Raw genomic sequence first — 16,272 nt, forward strand, 5'->3', positions numbered from 1 at the left:
GCAAGGGAATTCTCTCTAAAGTGATGAGCTCCGAATTCAGGGAGATCCTCTCTCAAAAACAGAGTGAAGTAATTAACAAAGGCACCTTAAAGTTAACTTCAGACAGACATATGTCCATCCATACAACATGTAAGAGTGCCCGTGCACGCACATGTGTATGTGCTCACAGCGCGCGCGTGCACACACACACACACACACACACACACGTCTAGCCGCTAGATTCCTAATTTTAAACATAAAAACCACCTTGTGCTAGGAAGAATCCTATAAGGGGTGAGAAGCAACATATACAGACTCCTTTCCGTTTGTTTTAAAAACATTTTGGCAGCAAAGATGAGAGAATTTCCCAATTGTATTGTTTGGGGTAAAGACTAGTGAGAAATGATTTTTATAGACAGACCACTAAGCGCTTAGACATCAAGCACTTGTTCTCGTTCTTTCTGGGTTCTGAGAACCGACTTGGAAGAGAGACAAATGGGGCTAATTGAATAGCCCACCCGACCTTTCCTTTTCTTAGTATTTTCTTGTCCAAATTCGTGATGAAAGCAGACTGATGCTGTCTAGTTTATATGCAAAAGTTAGTGTGGAGTTTAAGACTCTAAATAGAAAATGCAACAAGGCTGAAATGCCAATGCCCGCTTTTGCAACACCCTCTTCCAGCAAACAGTTTCATAAACACAGGGCATTTCAGCCAACGAATCACATGGACTCTTTCTCCAGAGATGGTAAAGCCTGGACCCTGAGCTTCTGATGGCAGTTTCCCCTTGGGTATTGACGGTATGCAACCTTATGGTTTGTCTTCAAACATTTCCAGGGTCTACTGTGCCCTCCATGAGCTATGTGAATACAAGTTTGGAAATTATTCTCTTGCAGCTCCAGAGATGGCTCAGAAGTTCAGCTGCTCTTCCAGAGGACTCAGTCAATTCCCAGTACCCACATGGTAGCTCACAGCTGTCTGTAACTACAGTTTCGGGGGACCCAGTAGTCGTTTCTGGCCTCTGAGTGTAGTAGGCATGTATGTGGTACAGACACACATACAGACAAAATACTCACACACATATCCTAAAATAAATATTTCTAGAGAAAAAGATATCCTTTTAAAACTCCGTAGGCACATCCCACTGCGTCCCTGTAAAGTGATGTCTCACTGAGAAGCATCTGAGAAGACCAAACTTGGGAAGACGGGGGTAGAGATGATAACGTTACAAACCAGAAAGATCTGTCCATGGAAAGTCACTTGTAAGGCTTGCATTTGGAGCAAGAGCTTTCCATCATTACAGACCTCGCCACTCTGAGCAGTCTATTTTTAACAATTCATAAGTTGGGAGCATATGTTTCAGGAATCTATCCTTTGCACAATACTCAGAAATCTATTGAAGGGAGAAAAAAATTCAGGTATATTTTTCTGTTCAAATTCAGTGTTAGAATTATAATCCTTCATTTATTTTTACAAAATTTTAGTTCCCACTACAACTCATTTTACAGATTTTTGTCTCTGTAGGAGAGATAATTAGGATACAAATCTATTCTTCTTCTCACTGCAAAGGATAAGCGGGCCAACTTGCTTGCATTCTTATATGTAACTATGGTTACAGTCTGAGTCTAAGCAGAGGGAGGAGATGGGATTGGAAAGGACCACCTTGGTCGAGTCTATTGCTTAACATACATAAAAGTGCACGTTACTACTTGAAAAAATTCACATTTATTTACTGTCAAACCGTGTTAAACTTTACACTGGATATTAGTAATAGGCTCATTATTAACAGCTTTACACAAAGGGCTTGAAAGAAGAGCAGAGCTTTGCTGAAACAATTTACATGTCATTAGAACTTTACCATAAAATAAATTAATTACTAAATATAGCCAGAAGGAATATGGAAGAGTAATATTTCTGTTTTATTTTATTTTTATTTTATTTTTTAAAAAAGAATAGGCACCTTTTGTTCACTAGAAAGTTTGTGAGAAGTGCCCAGTGACCCCTTCGCCCTCTGTTCCAGAATAAACAGAGGGTTGACTCAAGACCTCCAGATTTCCCCACATTTGTGCAAGGCATGGCAGGACTTCAAAGAGTTTTCTCCCCATGAAACACACTCTTTTGGCAATAAGAAATTTAAATGTAAGAAAGGGGTCTAAGTGGCCGCAGCAGACGCCGTCTACAGTGGGAAATCAACAAAGATGGGCAGAGGTCACCATGACGGGTAGAAGAAGAAACATAGCCTATTTTGTGCAACCAAGAGCTCGACACAATATTTTCTCCAAACTCTTTTAAAATTATTTTAATGATACTTTTAGTTGGACACAAATGTATTTATTTTACCCTAGCAATAGAACAAAATATAATTTCTTTAGCCATTTTTTTTCATGAGAATAGTTCATTGTACAGTTGAGGAAACATGAAATAAGGCCTGTGGCTTGATTGCTACTGGTTCGACATGGTTTCAGTTGTTGCCGTAATGTAAAAGGTTTGCAGGGAAGTGCAAACGGGTGCAGAATCTCTCTCCTGCTTTTCCAAGTCTTGTCAGGAAAAGGAAGATACAGTCAATTTGTCCCACAGGATCTTAAAGCCTACGTCTTGTATATAATACAATGCAGGCCTACAAAAAACAAAACAAAACAAAAAAAAAACCGGTAGGGCCCTATTTACAGACTCAGTTCACCAACTGCCGCAAGGAACATGGCCGGGAGGGTCTCTTGTTTGTTTTACAATCTCTCTACACAGCAGCAGAAACGTAAAATACCTGGTTGGCATTTCTTTTTTCTTTGTAACAAATAATTCAATTTAGTATACTCTGTGTATATACAAAGTTTTTGCATGTTTTATAAAAATTCACAGAACTGTGAGGTTCAGTCTGATCTGTTTTACTACAAGTGGAGAACCATGGGCCAACAGAGCCGAGTCTTCTGGCCGTGTTGGAGGGAGCTGCAGGGCCCCGCTGGCAGCGTCTCTATCAATTAATACTTGCATGTGGCCCTAGGAATTCCTTAGCTGTACTACTAAAGACTTGTCACCAGCTGCATCTGTCCTTCCCTGACGTCCCCCTCCGGGATGCACCCTTCTTTGTTAATGGGAATGATGTAACCATCGCTATTGCCCCTGCTGATCTGGTAGCACATCTGGAGCTGGCGGCCAGCTCCAAGGTTGGGCATACTTTTATAGTAAATGTCCTCGTTCTCACTCCTCCTGGAGGGAGACAGGTCCTCTGCCATGTCTGGGCTGCTCTCCGGGTAGGGAGAGTCTCTTAGGTTGGGCATGCTCGTGTACAGAGAGTCTCTGTTGGGGGACTGGAGGTGGTCGTCGGCCTCGGCCGTCAGCTGGGAGACGTAGCTGTCTGTTGCCTCCGGCTTCACTTTTTTCTGGGGTTGGTACAGAAGCGAGTGAGTCCGCTGGGGGATGAGCGGCGCCTCCAGCTCTTTGTGGCGGAACTCCAGCCCTGGGTTGTCACCATGCATCAAAGATGAGGCGTCAGCCACAATCGCGTCATCTTCACTGCTGCTGCCGCCAATCACAGGTTTAACTGGGAGCTTGAGCTCCAAGTTGTGGGTTTTGTTGCCGCCCCGGAGGTTGTTGTGCACTAACTCGGAAATGATCATTTTCTCAAACGCGGTGTCGTTCAGACTTAGTCCACAGTCCACGACCTGCACGCCGTCGTGGTAGTCCGCCTTGCGCAGGGAATAGCTGTTGTTGAAGTTACCATTTAGCGGTAGAGTATCCATGGCACTTGTGTCCCGGGCATTGTTCAGTGAATGTCCTGCAACAGAAAAGGGCGGGGTTACCGTTACTGCCTCTGCGCCTTCCTCAAGAAACTTCACTTTTCCTATACAAAATGTTTTAATGTCGTTCAGGACAAAGTTGAATTTGAAACCTAGCACGCCAATGGTGCACGGCTTTCCCGCATTCCCAACGGTAAACAGTTGCAACCCTTAGATAACAGGAAGAAGTGTTATAAAAACGATACTGTTTTCCAGGGAGGGAAAATGGCAGACAGTATATTACTTTATCAATTTGGGGGGACACAGAAGTTCATCAATCAGGGTTTAGTCCAATTTTTGACACGTTTACAAACAAGACTTCGCTCCATGCCCTTGCATAGTTAATGCAAAGCAAATTTGTAAGTGACGTTTACGTTTTAAAGTACAAGACCATGGCTCATAAAATAAAATCAACAGAATTTGTCCTAAACAACACTAAATTAAAAAAGGAACAAGCCACATAACAGAAACCAAAAAGGCAACGTACAACAGAAGCCCACAGGACTGGCAAGCAATTTTTAAACAACGTTCTAACATTTCCTTTTGTCTGGAGATGAAGTTAAACAAAAAAGGGGAATGGGAAAAAAAAATGGACAGATACAAGGAATTCATGTGGGACAGAGTCAGGCATCTTTCATACTGACAGGACCAGGGTCCACAAGCACCATCCAACAACAAGACAGACAGCAGGTGGGGTGACTCACTCTGGACAACTCACATTATGTCTGTCTGCTCAGGCTATCTGGCCTAAGAGTAGCTGATATATAAAAGAAAGTAAAATGATTTATTGTAACATGATGAAGAATTTCTAAGCTTCAGCAACTTAGTCAGAGCAAGGGTTCAACAAATTAGATTCCCAGCAAAAGCAGCCTTGACTTTTCATTGAGGACTTCTCGTTATTTTGAGTTGTGTTTGTTACTTAATGGTATGTTTAATAGCAATGGCCTTGGGCTTCGAAAGGTCAAAGTTGGCCCGCAGCCCTGCAGACTGCATCAGTCACAGTGACAGTACCCAATGATCCAGCAGAGACTACAGTGCAAGACTGGCCCAGAGACACCGTAGGTATGGAGGGCAAATGCAGAAATGTTAGAGGGTTCCTAAGTATGGGTCACAGAAATTAAACCAAGAAGCGATATTAACTATGGAATGGGAGAAGGTGTCAGCTTTGGCTAATAGTTTTTTTAAATTATTATTATTATTAAAAGAATGAGAGATTGGATACATCTGCTTGTGATATGAAGAGAGATTCAGGAGGGAAGGATAGATGGCCACATGCGGTATTTGAATAGGAGTTGTATTTTCAACAGACACAGAGACATGTAAACTAAGACGTCACAGTGATAGCAAATGGGAAAAAGGGAGAGGAAATTAAATGGTGTACACGATGGGGATTGAATTAGGTTCTTCAACCTCAAAGCCCTAAAGGGGAGAAACAAAAAGCGTCTGTCTACAGAGAGGTCTGAAAAGAAAATTAAAAATAAATAAATAAATAAATAAATAAATAAGCAAATCAACGGAGTGGCATGAGGCTACGGAATGAGGCTGGCCACTGTGAGGCTGCTGCATTGTATGCAAGGCTTGGAGAGGGTCGGGAAAACTCATTCTCAGAGGAGGAGGAGGAGTGGTCTCCTCAATGCTCACTCCACTCTTAAAGCTGCAGTTATCTTAGAAAACAACGCCCTTCAAAAAACCACGTCTGTGGATGGTCCGGGCTTCATGACCAATACTGATCAAAGGCCGAGCCGAGCCGGCCTTAGCCCCCGTGGGAACAGAGGGTGCGGGGGTTGGGGGGTGCTCGCCTGTCACTCACTGTTTTATAAAGACTTGTTCTCTACCTTCGGAAAAGGCGCCAGTTCCTTTTACAGCATGCTCAGTGTGCTACTACGGAATGACGCTGCGACTGTTATCTACTCGGGTTGGGGTCCCTCAAGTAAGTACGCATGCACGCTCCCGTTTAAGGCTACGTTTAGAACACTCTGAGCACTCTCTGGTTGCCACACGGCCAAGATGCCGGCATTCGTTTCCCCTGCGATGAGGGTCAATCGTTTTGCTTTATCTCCTTTCTATCATGGCTCCCAAAGTGTGAAATAATAGACGCTGGGTATAACTCAAAAGGTGTTTTCTATGATAGACTGCAGATTTAAGACTTCTCTGGTTTGGAAGAGGCATCTCTCTCTGCCCATGTTCAGGTAATTCACTTGAAGACTTTGCATAGCCTGTAGCAAGATTACTGTGGGAATGCAGAAATGATAAGTCAATTATTAAGCATTTTGGCTGACAGTACTTCAGGCTTTCTAGAGCAAATTATTTCAGCATTACACAGACTTCAGTGTGGACAGCGTCTGCTACAGACCTCTAGGACTACTGAAAGCCAGCACACAGATGCACTGCTGGAATTTGGTAATTTTTTTTTTCTTTTTGGTTGCAAATTGTGAACCACTTGCCCGCTGAGTCTACTTCATGACTGCTAGGTACGTTTTAATTGTGCCCGTTAAAAATCATGCTGAAAAAATTTACATTTGATAGGCAAAGTTAAGTTTGACTCCCATACTTGTCTCTCTGTAGGTTGCTAGAGGAGAGCGTGAGGAAAGTGAGGGAAAAAGAAAAATGAAAAGAGAAGCTGCGGTTACGTTACCCAGGAATCGCAAGGAGAACAGAAACAACAGACAAACCGGAAACAAAAGGCTCTGTTTAATTACACTTGTTACTCACAAGCATTATAAGCTAGGTTTAACCATATGTTAAAATTTACCAAGATCTTAAAATTACCCGTAAATTGGTTTTTAATAAGCTAGCAAATACAGTAGACAGGACCAGTGAGTGAAACCTCCACCCTCCCCCTATTCAAAGCAGGGGATACAGACTGACTGAATAGTTCCTGAACCACCCAAAGAACAGGAAAACTACATAAAGCTGCACTATACTATAGTTTGATTCTACTGATAATGCCGGGCGTAGCTCTCCACACCCAGACATCCAAATTATCTTCAGCTAGCTCATTCCAGAAGCAAAATTTGTCAGCAAGGTTTAGAGTCAACTGAACAATATATTATATAGATAGGATACCTCTAAATGATATAAATCTTGAAGATGGGCTCTCGGACCATGTGATGTCAGTCCTGTAATAATATATTAAGATTTATGCCACCTGTGTCAAAAACATGGACAGTTACTGCAAACCTATCCCGACGGGGCTCTGACTATAATATAGTGCAGTTTTACATGCCTGGCGTGGGCGACACCTTCCTTCTTAATTTGAGAAAGTAAAGAGGTAAAGAATAATAAATGTATAGCAATGAGTTATTTTAGAAATAGGCTCAGAGCTCTGTTTAGCAGCACAGAAAGATAGTTTTATTTGTAAGTGTAAGCACACCTGGCGAGTTAAACACAGGAGCTGAAGGGGCATTACATACAACGGTTTCAGCGAGCAGTGTGTTATAGGGGTTGTTAGTGCCGTGGGGCCGGAGAAGAGGGTTTGTTAGTAGGTAATTGCCAGTCATCCCTAAAGCAAAGAAACAGAGAAAGAGTCCGTCAGCGCTTGTTTCAGGATTACGGTTGCAGTACTTTCACTTCATTCATCGGGCAGTGGGCAGGGCTGGCCACGGCAAGTCTGCCGCCGCCCGCCGGAATTTTCCTGACTCTATTTGAACTACTAATTTGGAGGAGAGAGGGGAGAGGGAAGTGAAATTCCGGTAATTCGCAGGTGCTTTCTAAGTCTCCCAAGTAAACACCTGCTGAGAATGACATTTACTGATTTATACAAAATCACTCTTAAACAAAAATGCCAATTAAATGCATGGAGATCAACATTAGACTTCATGATGCTACTGCTTAATATTAAAACCCTAACCACCAAGGCCCAGCAGAGGGAACCTCAGACGTTCAGACTTACAGGTGTGGGACCGTCCCTCATGAAAACATCTGTGTTAATACTGACTTGCACACAAGCAGGGGGGAGAGCAGCTTCCACAGACATGTCAGAAGGACGGCAAACTGCAAAAGGCTGCACTCATTAAAGGCAAAAGCACACATGCTGGTGGGGGCGGGGGAGGGAGGGGCACAAGAATTATTAGACCGGGACAAGCATGTTTGTTCAGTACTCTCAGGTGCCAGGTTTCAGAAGCGAGTCTAAAACTTTCCTAGGTGACAATTATGTCCACAGAATTACGGGAACCCTGGGCAAAGGTGCTTCGGAGACTGCACTCACTGAAACCGCTAAGCCAGACACCTTTGCGCCACTAACGTAATGTGAGTCAAACGAGGTCAAAATTAGGCTGGTATGGATGTCATACAGATACCCTTTCCACACACAGCTGAACCTCGGCCATGGCAGTTCTATCTATCACAGAGCACTAAATCAAAACTTAAGATAATGCCAATTCTCCACACTTGACTAAAATGGCCTAAATTCTATTTGGAAGAACCTGTGGTTTTCAAATTCGTGCCTTAATCTTGCTAAGCTCCTACATTGGTGACCTTTACCCTTTAGGAACTAAAATGGTTCATATTACACATCTAAGTTGACTCTACTCAATCCATGGGACTCTATGGGGGAACCTGGTTTATATACTTCCACGCATATTAATTTACTCCAAGTGGTTTGCCACTTAATATTTACTCTAGAAATAGAAAATAAAGGATCTTTGCCAGAACTCTGTAAATTTTCAATGTGAATCAGCACCATTTTACATAAATAGTGGTTACCTTACTTCTAGTAGAACCTAAAGGAAGACAAACTTGCCTAGATGACTTAGAAAGGACAGTATGCGCTAATCGGAGAAACCTTTTGCTCTGTAACAAGGTACACTTTCCACAACTAATTTCTCCACCCATGTTCTGTTAATGTGGAGCTTTCAATGATATCTTCTATCTATCTTATGGACATAAAATAAATCTACACATACTTTGATGACTGATGTTCTAAGTTGACCCCCAAAGTTTAATAACTGGTGATCTAAGCCCACGGGCAAGAAGGGTGTATTTCCTCTAGAGTTAGTCTAAGCTCACACAAGCAACCTTCAGGCTGTATCACGCTGGCCCCTGGATTCCCTCAGTCTAAGCTCGCACAAGCACAACCTTCACGCTGTCCCCTCGATTCCCCCGTTAACTGACCTTGGTTAAGGGTAGAAGTGCTATTGATGTCACCTGAGATAAAAGACGATTCAGACTGCTTCCTCACGGTGTCATTCCACATCCTTCTTATACGGCTCTGTTAATACCAAACAGCAAGACAAGCACATTACCTTCACTTCCTGCGCGTCCCTCACGGACAACACATTGATCCACCCTGAATCATTAGTAGTAACTGGAGTTTGGGCCTTCAAAAATGAGGACAGCAATACTGCCCTGTTCCTCTTCTACAGGCTGTGTGATCTTTAATCTAATCAACTCAGTGGGTCTGTTAGTTTGTTTATTTACTTATTGTGACCGGGCTTATGGAGGCCGATCTGGCCTCAACTCACTCTGTAGCCATGGACGCTCATGAATTTTCTGCCTCCATCTCGCTAGGGCTGGGATTATGGGCCTGTATCACCACACCTAGTTTTCAGCTTCCTTTCTTACATGGTATTTTATGGCCTTCTTTAAAGTGGAGAATTATTCAATGACTTGTGATGCCTACTAAACACTGTCCCTAGATGACCTTGGAGCACAATGAAGTGGGTTCCTCAAAAAGGATGCTCGTACCTCAACACCCAGACTACATATGGGACTGAAGAGACTGAAATCAAGATCCTAAAAGAGGGCAGTACTAACTATCTACATGAGGACAAGGAGGAAACAATTAGTGTGTCTAAACAGAACACCTCTCTGCGGGCTTTCTATAAATAAGGTTAATTAAAGACGCTGTCAAGCTCTTGGTTACCTGTGTGCCAGAGGAGTACCGAGCACTGGTGCGGGTGGTGGATGCCTTCACAGAGCTGTGCGGGCTCTCGGTCGGGAGGCCGCCACAGCAGTACCAGTGTCTGAAGCACTTGCCATATTCTTTTCGTACCTGGATTGAATAAGCACAAGACAGGGGATTGCTGTGAGCGTGCTGGCTTCTCCCGCTCTGTCTAATTAAATGAGCAATGAAGACAACTGAGAGAGGCTAAACTTCCAAGGAGAAGATAGGATGAACTCGACTCAGGTTCAATGCAAGGGGCTGAAGTATTAGTCACCCAGGTAAGCTCTGTCCGTCCTGAAGACAGGCCGGTGTTAGCTTTAAGATCTCATCTAGCAGCTTTGCAGTCTGCTACTATTATACAAATTCCTATTAAAAGCGATACAGCAAAGGTGTGCTCTATCTGAATAGTTAGTGACTATTATTTCAGCAAAATATTGATCTAAAAGATCTGTCACCATCAATGCTTGTCTGTACATAACCAATTTGGAAGTCCATTCCGATCTTTTATAAGCTTAGCCTTCCTCAGGAGTCAATACCTGGACTTCTGGATTGCACGGACAAGGCGCGTTTGGCACTAGAAGAAAGCTAGGAAGTAGCACTTTCACACATTTCCCAATAGGACGGATGTTTCCCCAGTTTTCTGCTATGTCTATTCGGGATCTGTGGAACCTACAGCGCCTCTGCACTCCACGAGCACGCAGCACATTAACCTGCCGCTTCCGTTCGCAGCAACCTGTTGCCCAGGTCACTTGCTCTGTTCCCCGACGCTTGATCAGACACAAATATTGGCTAACCTAGAAGGAAGTTTGGCTTAACCCTCAAGCTGTGAGGAGATCCAAGCCACAGGAGCTTCTCCTGAGGACAGCGAGTGGTTTAAAGGTGAGGAGGGAGCTGTGGGAAGGGGCTGATAGGTGGGGGTATCCATATTCTGGTGGATTAACCATGTTTTGTACATTAGAGTTAGATTTTGAAATTAAGATAGCCAAGGAAAAATTGAAGACAAAACAAAAATCTTTTCTAGTAGACTACAAAACATTTGAGGCCATGCCCTCCTCATATTTAATCTGCTACTTCCCTACAAAGGTCCAGACTGACACTCTTTCCAAAATTATAAAATTAATGCCACCAGATGACTCTCTAAGCCTAAGCACAATTGCATAGTCACCTTCTCAGTTCACGAAGTGATACGTATTAGGACAAACATAAGCAGCAGTGTGTTTTCAACGCATTCCCTGGGCTCTACTGTGCTCACTCATACAGAAAACAAAGCTTTGATTTTCTTTTTTTTCAACTTAACCATGTTTATGTCACATTCTTAAGAATCTATCATGGCAACACCCACTAAGACACATGTAAGACCGTGTGGGACATGTTCATAAGAAGGGCGGGACACAGGATACTTTTAAAATGTAGTTATTAACATAAAAATACAGTGAACGCTTCATGGCCAAGGATCACAAAGACGCAGGCAGAAGCGACCTCCTTCCTCGGACTTCTGCAGCGAAGGCTAAGCCTTCCGCCGAAGCTGGTGGCCATGGCCTTTGGGAAACGATCAATCTATGATGGAATGCTTTATGCAGAATGCTCATTTACATAGTATGTCTTTACATCGAAAGACAGTGCTTACCAAGGATATCCCTGAACAACGTTTAAGATTTTCAAGTACACTGCTATTAAAACACAGGATACCTTAGGAAATTTCCCTGCACACGTAATAGCTATTAGTAGCTCTGAAAGGCTGTATAACCAAGACAATGGTAATCAAAATGGTCTTTTATCCAACTAACACTCTCCGGTGTTGGTTTTGCCTAATGCCTATATTGCTGTGACTGTACATTATCTGTCAGTATTTCAAGTTCCACCATCATTATCTCAAAATGACAGCTTATTCAAACAGGATGGAAGTAACAACACTATCATCTTGTCAGGGCTGAAAACTTAATCGTTTTCACTTTCACAGTTCTCTTTCTCTGTTCAATTTAGTGACCAACTAGTAATAACAGAATCAAAAGACTCCATCAGACATGCAGGCGGGGAAGGGCGATTCTGGTGAGAAGCGCAGCCTACACTTACAGGACAGCTAAGTGTTTCCTTGGTTCTAGCTACAGATTCAACGTTTTCACCCTCAACTTTCATTTTCAAAATCGTATTTGCTGACTCCACTTCCTGTGCAGGAAATCAGGACAATGTAACCAGAGGTGAAGCACTAAATGACGGTTGGTTTAGATCTTTCAAAATCTCTCAAAGACAACATCAATATTAATCTTTTGCATGTCTAGGTCTTTAAAAATTAATGCTATTTGTCCTTGGATTCATTTTCATTTTGGACTGCTGCATTCTTGCTAGTGAGCTAAGACTGAAGTTAACCTTGTAGTGTGTGTGTGTGTGTGTGTGTGTGTGTGTGTGTAAGCCTTTACATACGCACTGGTATTTCACAAACCCTTCCACCAAAGAAGGACTCATAACATAAGTAGCTAGTTTGCTGCAGTTCCAAACGGAGATTCAAAGATGACTGTTGCTATGCAACTCTGCGTGGACGCTTACATTTCTAGACAGGCATTACAGACAATTGAAGTATGACGCTGTTTATGAACAAGCCAGCTTCAGGAGAAATCTTCTAGAAACCCATTTTCAAGGCCAAGGCCATGGGCACTGAGCCTCTCCCCAGAGATGTCCTTTACTTACTTTCTTTTGAAGAGCACAGTGGAAGATGAAAATGAAGAGTCCCTGGAAAGCATTAAAGGCGGTGAAGAGATACGCCATGACAACAGTCTCCTCGTTAACAAAAAGCAACCCAAAGGACCAGGTGAGGCCCAGGAGACACAGCAGGGCAAACGCGCCAAGTACCCAAGACCTGGAAAAAGAAAGTGGAGTGCTTTTATTTACACAGGTTCAACGAGGGGAGCCACACTAACTTCTCATTTAGCAACGACTCAGTAGGAGAGGGTGACTTGCTCTACGTTCACCCAAATTCAACAGCTTTTGGCTTTAACCTTCCACCGATTAAGAAAGAAGAGCATTTTTAGTACTGCAGCTTCCAGTGAGCACAGCAACAGCGGGTATGGCCTTTTCTCGCTCCAGAATGAACAGGTACCAAAACTATATTAAAATGCAAGGTGTAAAATATCCCCCATGGCTTTATTGCCTTTCACGTGAATTTTAGTGGAAGAAAATAAGGAGTCCTTAATTAGCTTACTCCTGTATTTTTCTTCCTGTGGTGTACTCATATGATATCGGATAAAGTGACACACCCACAGAAAGGTTAAATGGCAGATAATCACAGAGAGCCTAAACTTCAGACTCTAATAAACTAGTCGTAGGTGAGCCTAGGAAGTTACGATGAGAGTATGAAAAAGACCTAGCTGAAATGAGATTTTAAAAAAAACACACACACACTTCAAAATAAAACTTTAAAATAAAATATTCTGGCAGAGATTTCATCATGAATAGCTTAAGGCGAAAATAACTGCAGAAAACGGGGCGGAATGAGAAGGGTTTAAAGTCATTGCATCCCATGTCTAACTAATGATCTTACTTGATAAATGGCTTATTATCTTCATAGCTAGAAAGCATTATAAGCAGAAAAGAGAAACAAAATTATTAGACAGAATTAAAATAGAAAGTAATAAGAACTCATTTATATATTTTATAAATTAGTCAAAATTAAGGAAGTCAAAATGCAGAGGCAAGCAATTAAAAAAAAATAAAGGCACATTACAGTTTAAGGATACTACAGCAAATTAGATACTCCAAAATAACTATAAAAATTAAGAGCAATTCATGATACTGACGGATTTGCAAAAAAATATAAATCATGCCATAAGAAGTTCGTTAATGTAGGGTTCTGCCTTACCCAGGTAAGTCCGTATTATAGTAGCCATCACAAACACGGTAATTACTGGCATAGGTGAGAAGACAGAAAGAGGAGAGGGAAGAAAAGAGAGAGAAGCTAAGGATTAGCTCTCTCTCTTACCATGCAGCATGCAATGAGGCTGGCACTAACCTATTTAAAACATCTAATTTAAAAAAAATTACCCTTACTACAGATCTGCCATTTTTTTTAACATTAAAAATAGTATTTTCACAATCTTGGCATATCCAACTTTAATATCTCCTTGAATCCCACATCAAGAGTCACATTTTAAAAATAAGTCTGAAAATGCTTCCATAGCTGATTTAATGAATCAACAGCTATCAATTTTGGGTTAATTAGATAGCATTTTCACAAATAGAATATTGCAGATTTTATTCAACATTGAGATAAAGTAAACACTGTTTAATTAGCATGAAAACAACAGATAATCTTCAAGATAACAATGGTAATAGAGTAAATTCTCTTAGGAAAACAGGATTAGGAGGAGAAACTGCTCAGAATTCTTAAATCAAAAAGTCATTTAACAAAACAAACTTAATATAATCATGTCAGCCATGCAAACAGGAATCGCTTGGAATCGCATTTTAAATTCAGATAAAATCACTACTGTGACATGAAATTTCCACGAAGCCACAGAAACAATCTCTCCGCTCTAGATCACATCAGAAATTATCTACTTCTGGACCGGTGCCCGCAATGTGGTCACAGGGAAACTGAACCTTCATCAGTAAAATTTCACTCAAAATCCCCTCTATAGTGGCCAGAAGGCAGAACTGCCTGCGTTCCCTGTGGAGAATATCTTTTACTGAGCTCCTCAAGTAAAACAGTTCAAGTACAAAGTACTTACTTAATGTTCTCCAACCTGCTAGAATCTGGTTTCAAAGTGTTTGAATGTTTCACCATTTTGCACAGCGTGATCACCAGGAAAATAATATTTAGCTGTTTTAATGGATAAAGAAACACGGATTAGATCACCATGGACAGCGAGAAGAATACATTTTGCAAATGGCGTTAATGAGTTCGCCCAGTTCAGTCCCCGCAGCATATGGACGCTGTACAGTGAGTCAGTTTCATTTATGTGTACAGTGATAGATTCAGGCTGTGAGGAAAACACCCTGCCTATTAAGAGTGAGCTAACAGATCATCTGACAGGGAACCACAAGCTCATTAAGTCGGAATCATGTGGTAATGATTAAATTAATTAAAAAACCTGGATTAGTTTCTCTAGCTAAATGTAGTCCAAGGCCTAAAAGCCACCTCATAGAGACCCTGAAGAGAATTCTAAGAAGTAATTTGCATTATGTACCTCCAGTGGAGAAACTGCTGAGTTCTAGAGATCTGGCTGCTAACCTACTTCTTGATGTTGACCAACCAAACACATGGAATGAGGCTTGGATGATCCACGCACTAAGGTGACCGAGAGGAACCAATTGCACACAGTACACGAAACAGTTAACATTAATGAGAAGGTAAAGTTTTTCTTGTCTGCACACTTCCCACCTAATGTTAGGAGGCTTTTGTCTTTTCTTCTCATGTTTCCACTGCATGAAACTTAGTTATTTCCAACAGAGTAAGTCCTACTAAGCGTTCAGCTGAATGAACACTTTAAGGGACAATCAAATGCAAACTGTGAGAGATGGAATTTGATCCAGAGGCCTGGATTCCCTACAGGTTTGACTGAGGAGACGTAAAGGCTGGAAAAAGGCTGCAGTTTCTAGTCCCAGGCTGAGAGTGGAGGGGAACACTCTTGTTTTTCAATCCTACAACCAGAGCTAAGCTGGACTACCCATGCCGGTGACATTTCATGCCTCATAATTCCATATGTTCATGGTTCTTGGAGGTTCCTGAGGTCCACTGGACCCGAGGTTAGATTCAGGAAGCACACACTGTGTGAGGAGATGGACTGTTTCTGGGTAGGAGATACCAATGTAAACTGTTATCATCACACTCCGGTTCACCCTTTCCCAGTGCCAAGCAAGCACACAACCTCACACGAATCCATTGTTACTTCTGATTTTATAACCAGGAAGCATTATACAGCTCAATTCATTAAAAAATCTCCAGCTGTCCCCACTGATGAGTTTGGGAACAAGGCAAATACTTGTGCATTGTTTATTTGTCTGGTGCACTTAACTATTCCTCTTAGATGGAGAATTGCTTCCTTTAAGGAGTAAAGGGAGTTTCATGGGGGTAACCTACACACGCTGGCAGGCACATGGTCTACCTTTCCATGCTAGTTACAACAAATATCTGTTTTGCCCCTAAGAATATTTAACTTCTTAAAAGAGTTATCAGACAGACGATAAAACCATAGGAAGCATTCCTTGCTTTCTTTTTACAGGATTCTTCCAGCTGGTTTATAGACACACTTTTTATCCTCAGAGAGGGACCACCCATCTCTCACCCATACAATACTTCTCACCCAACAAGTAGTTTAGTGACTAGCCTGTGCTATATAAGGATGTGTTTATCCTGCTGTGGACACCTAAGATGGACTTGGCCTCTGAGAAATTAGAACTCTCTGTAGCAATGGAGTAAACACTGATGACTTTGTAAAGGATTGTGGTAAGAAGGATTTCTAACAGTTTTTAAAAGGGGGGGGGCGGGAATCAACAATGCCATTACTTTTCTATTTAAGGCAGCAGTAAGATTAAAGACTGGCTGAAAGACAGAACACTGTAGCAAGCCTAGGCTCTGCTGGGAATCTGTTCGACGCCAGTGTACTAGTTAGGGTGGCAGCTGCTGACACTCTACCTTTCAATAT

General features: G+C 42.0%; 1 protein-coding gene across 14 annotated transcripts in view; it reads right to left on the minus strand.

Annotated features, from left to right (window-relative positions):
- Positions 1–1,683: 1,683 nt before the first annotated feature.
- Positions 1,684–16,272, minus strand: part of Adgrl2 (adhesion G protein-coupled receptor L2) — a 175,793-nt gene continuing 161,204 nt past the window's right edge. For 7 of the 14 annotated variants that reach the window (XM_029475094.1, XM_029475086.1, XM_029475092.1 and 4 more), the window contains 6 exons: positions 14,356–14,447; positions 12,320–12,488; positions 9,614–9,742; positions 8,863–8,959; positions 7,124–7,252; positions 1,684–3,749 (listed from right to left, as the gene is read on the minus strand). In XM_029475094.1, the coding sequence (XP_029330954.1) occupies positions 2,995–3,749; positions 7,124–7,252; positions 8,863–8,959; positions 9,614–9,742; positions 12,320–12,488; positions 14,356–14,447 (1,371 nt within the window). In that variant the 3' untranslated portion in view covers positions 1,684–2,994. Of the gene's footprint in view, positions 3,750–6,816; positions 6,899–7,123; positions 7,253–8,862; positions 8,960–9,613; positions 9,743–12,319; positions 12,489–14,355; positions 14,448–16,272 lie in introns of those variants that run through there. The other 7 variants (XM_021157245.2, XM_021157243.2, XM_029475095.1 and 4 more) reach the window with 3 other exon arrangements.

Source organism: Mus caroli, chromosome 3 (assembly GCF_900094665.2).
Source record: "Mus caroli chromosome 3, CAROLI_EIJ_v1.1, whole genome shotgun sequence".
Lineage (NCBI taxonomy): Eukaryota > Metazoa > Chordata > Mammalia > Rodentia > Muridae > Mus > Mus caroli.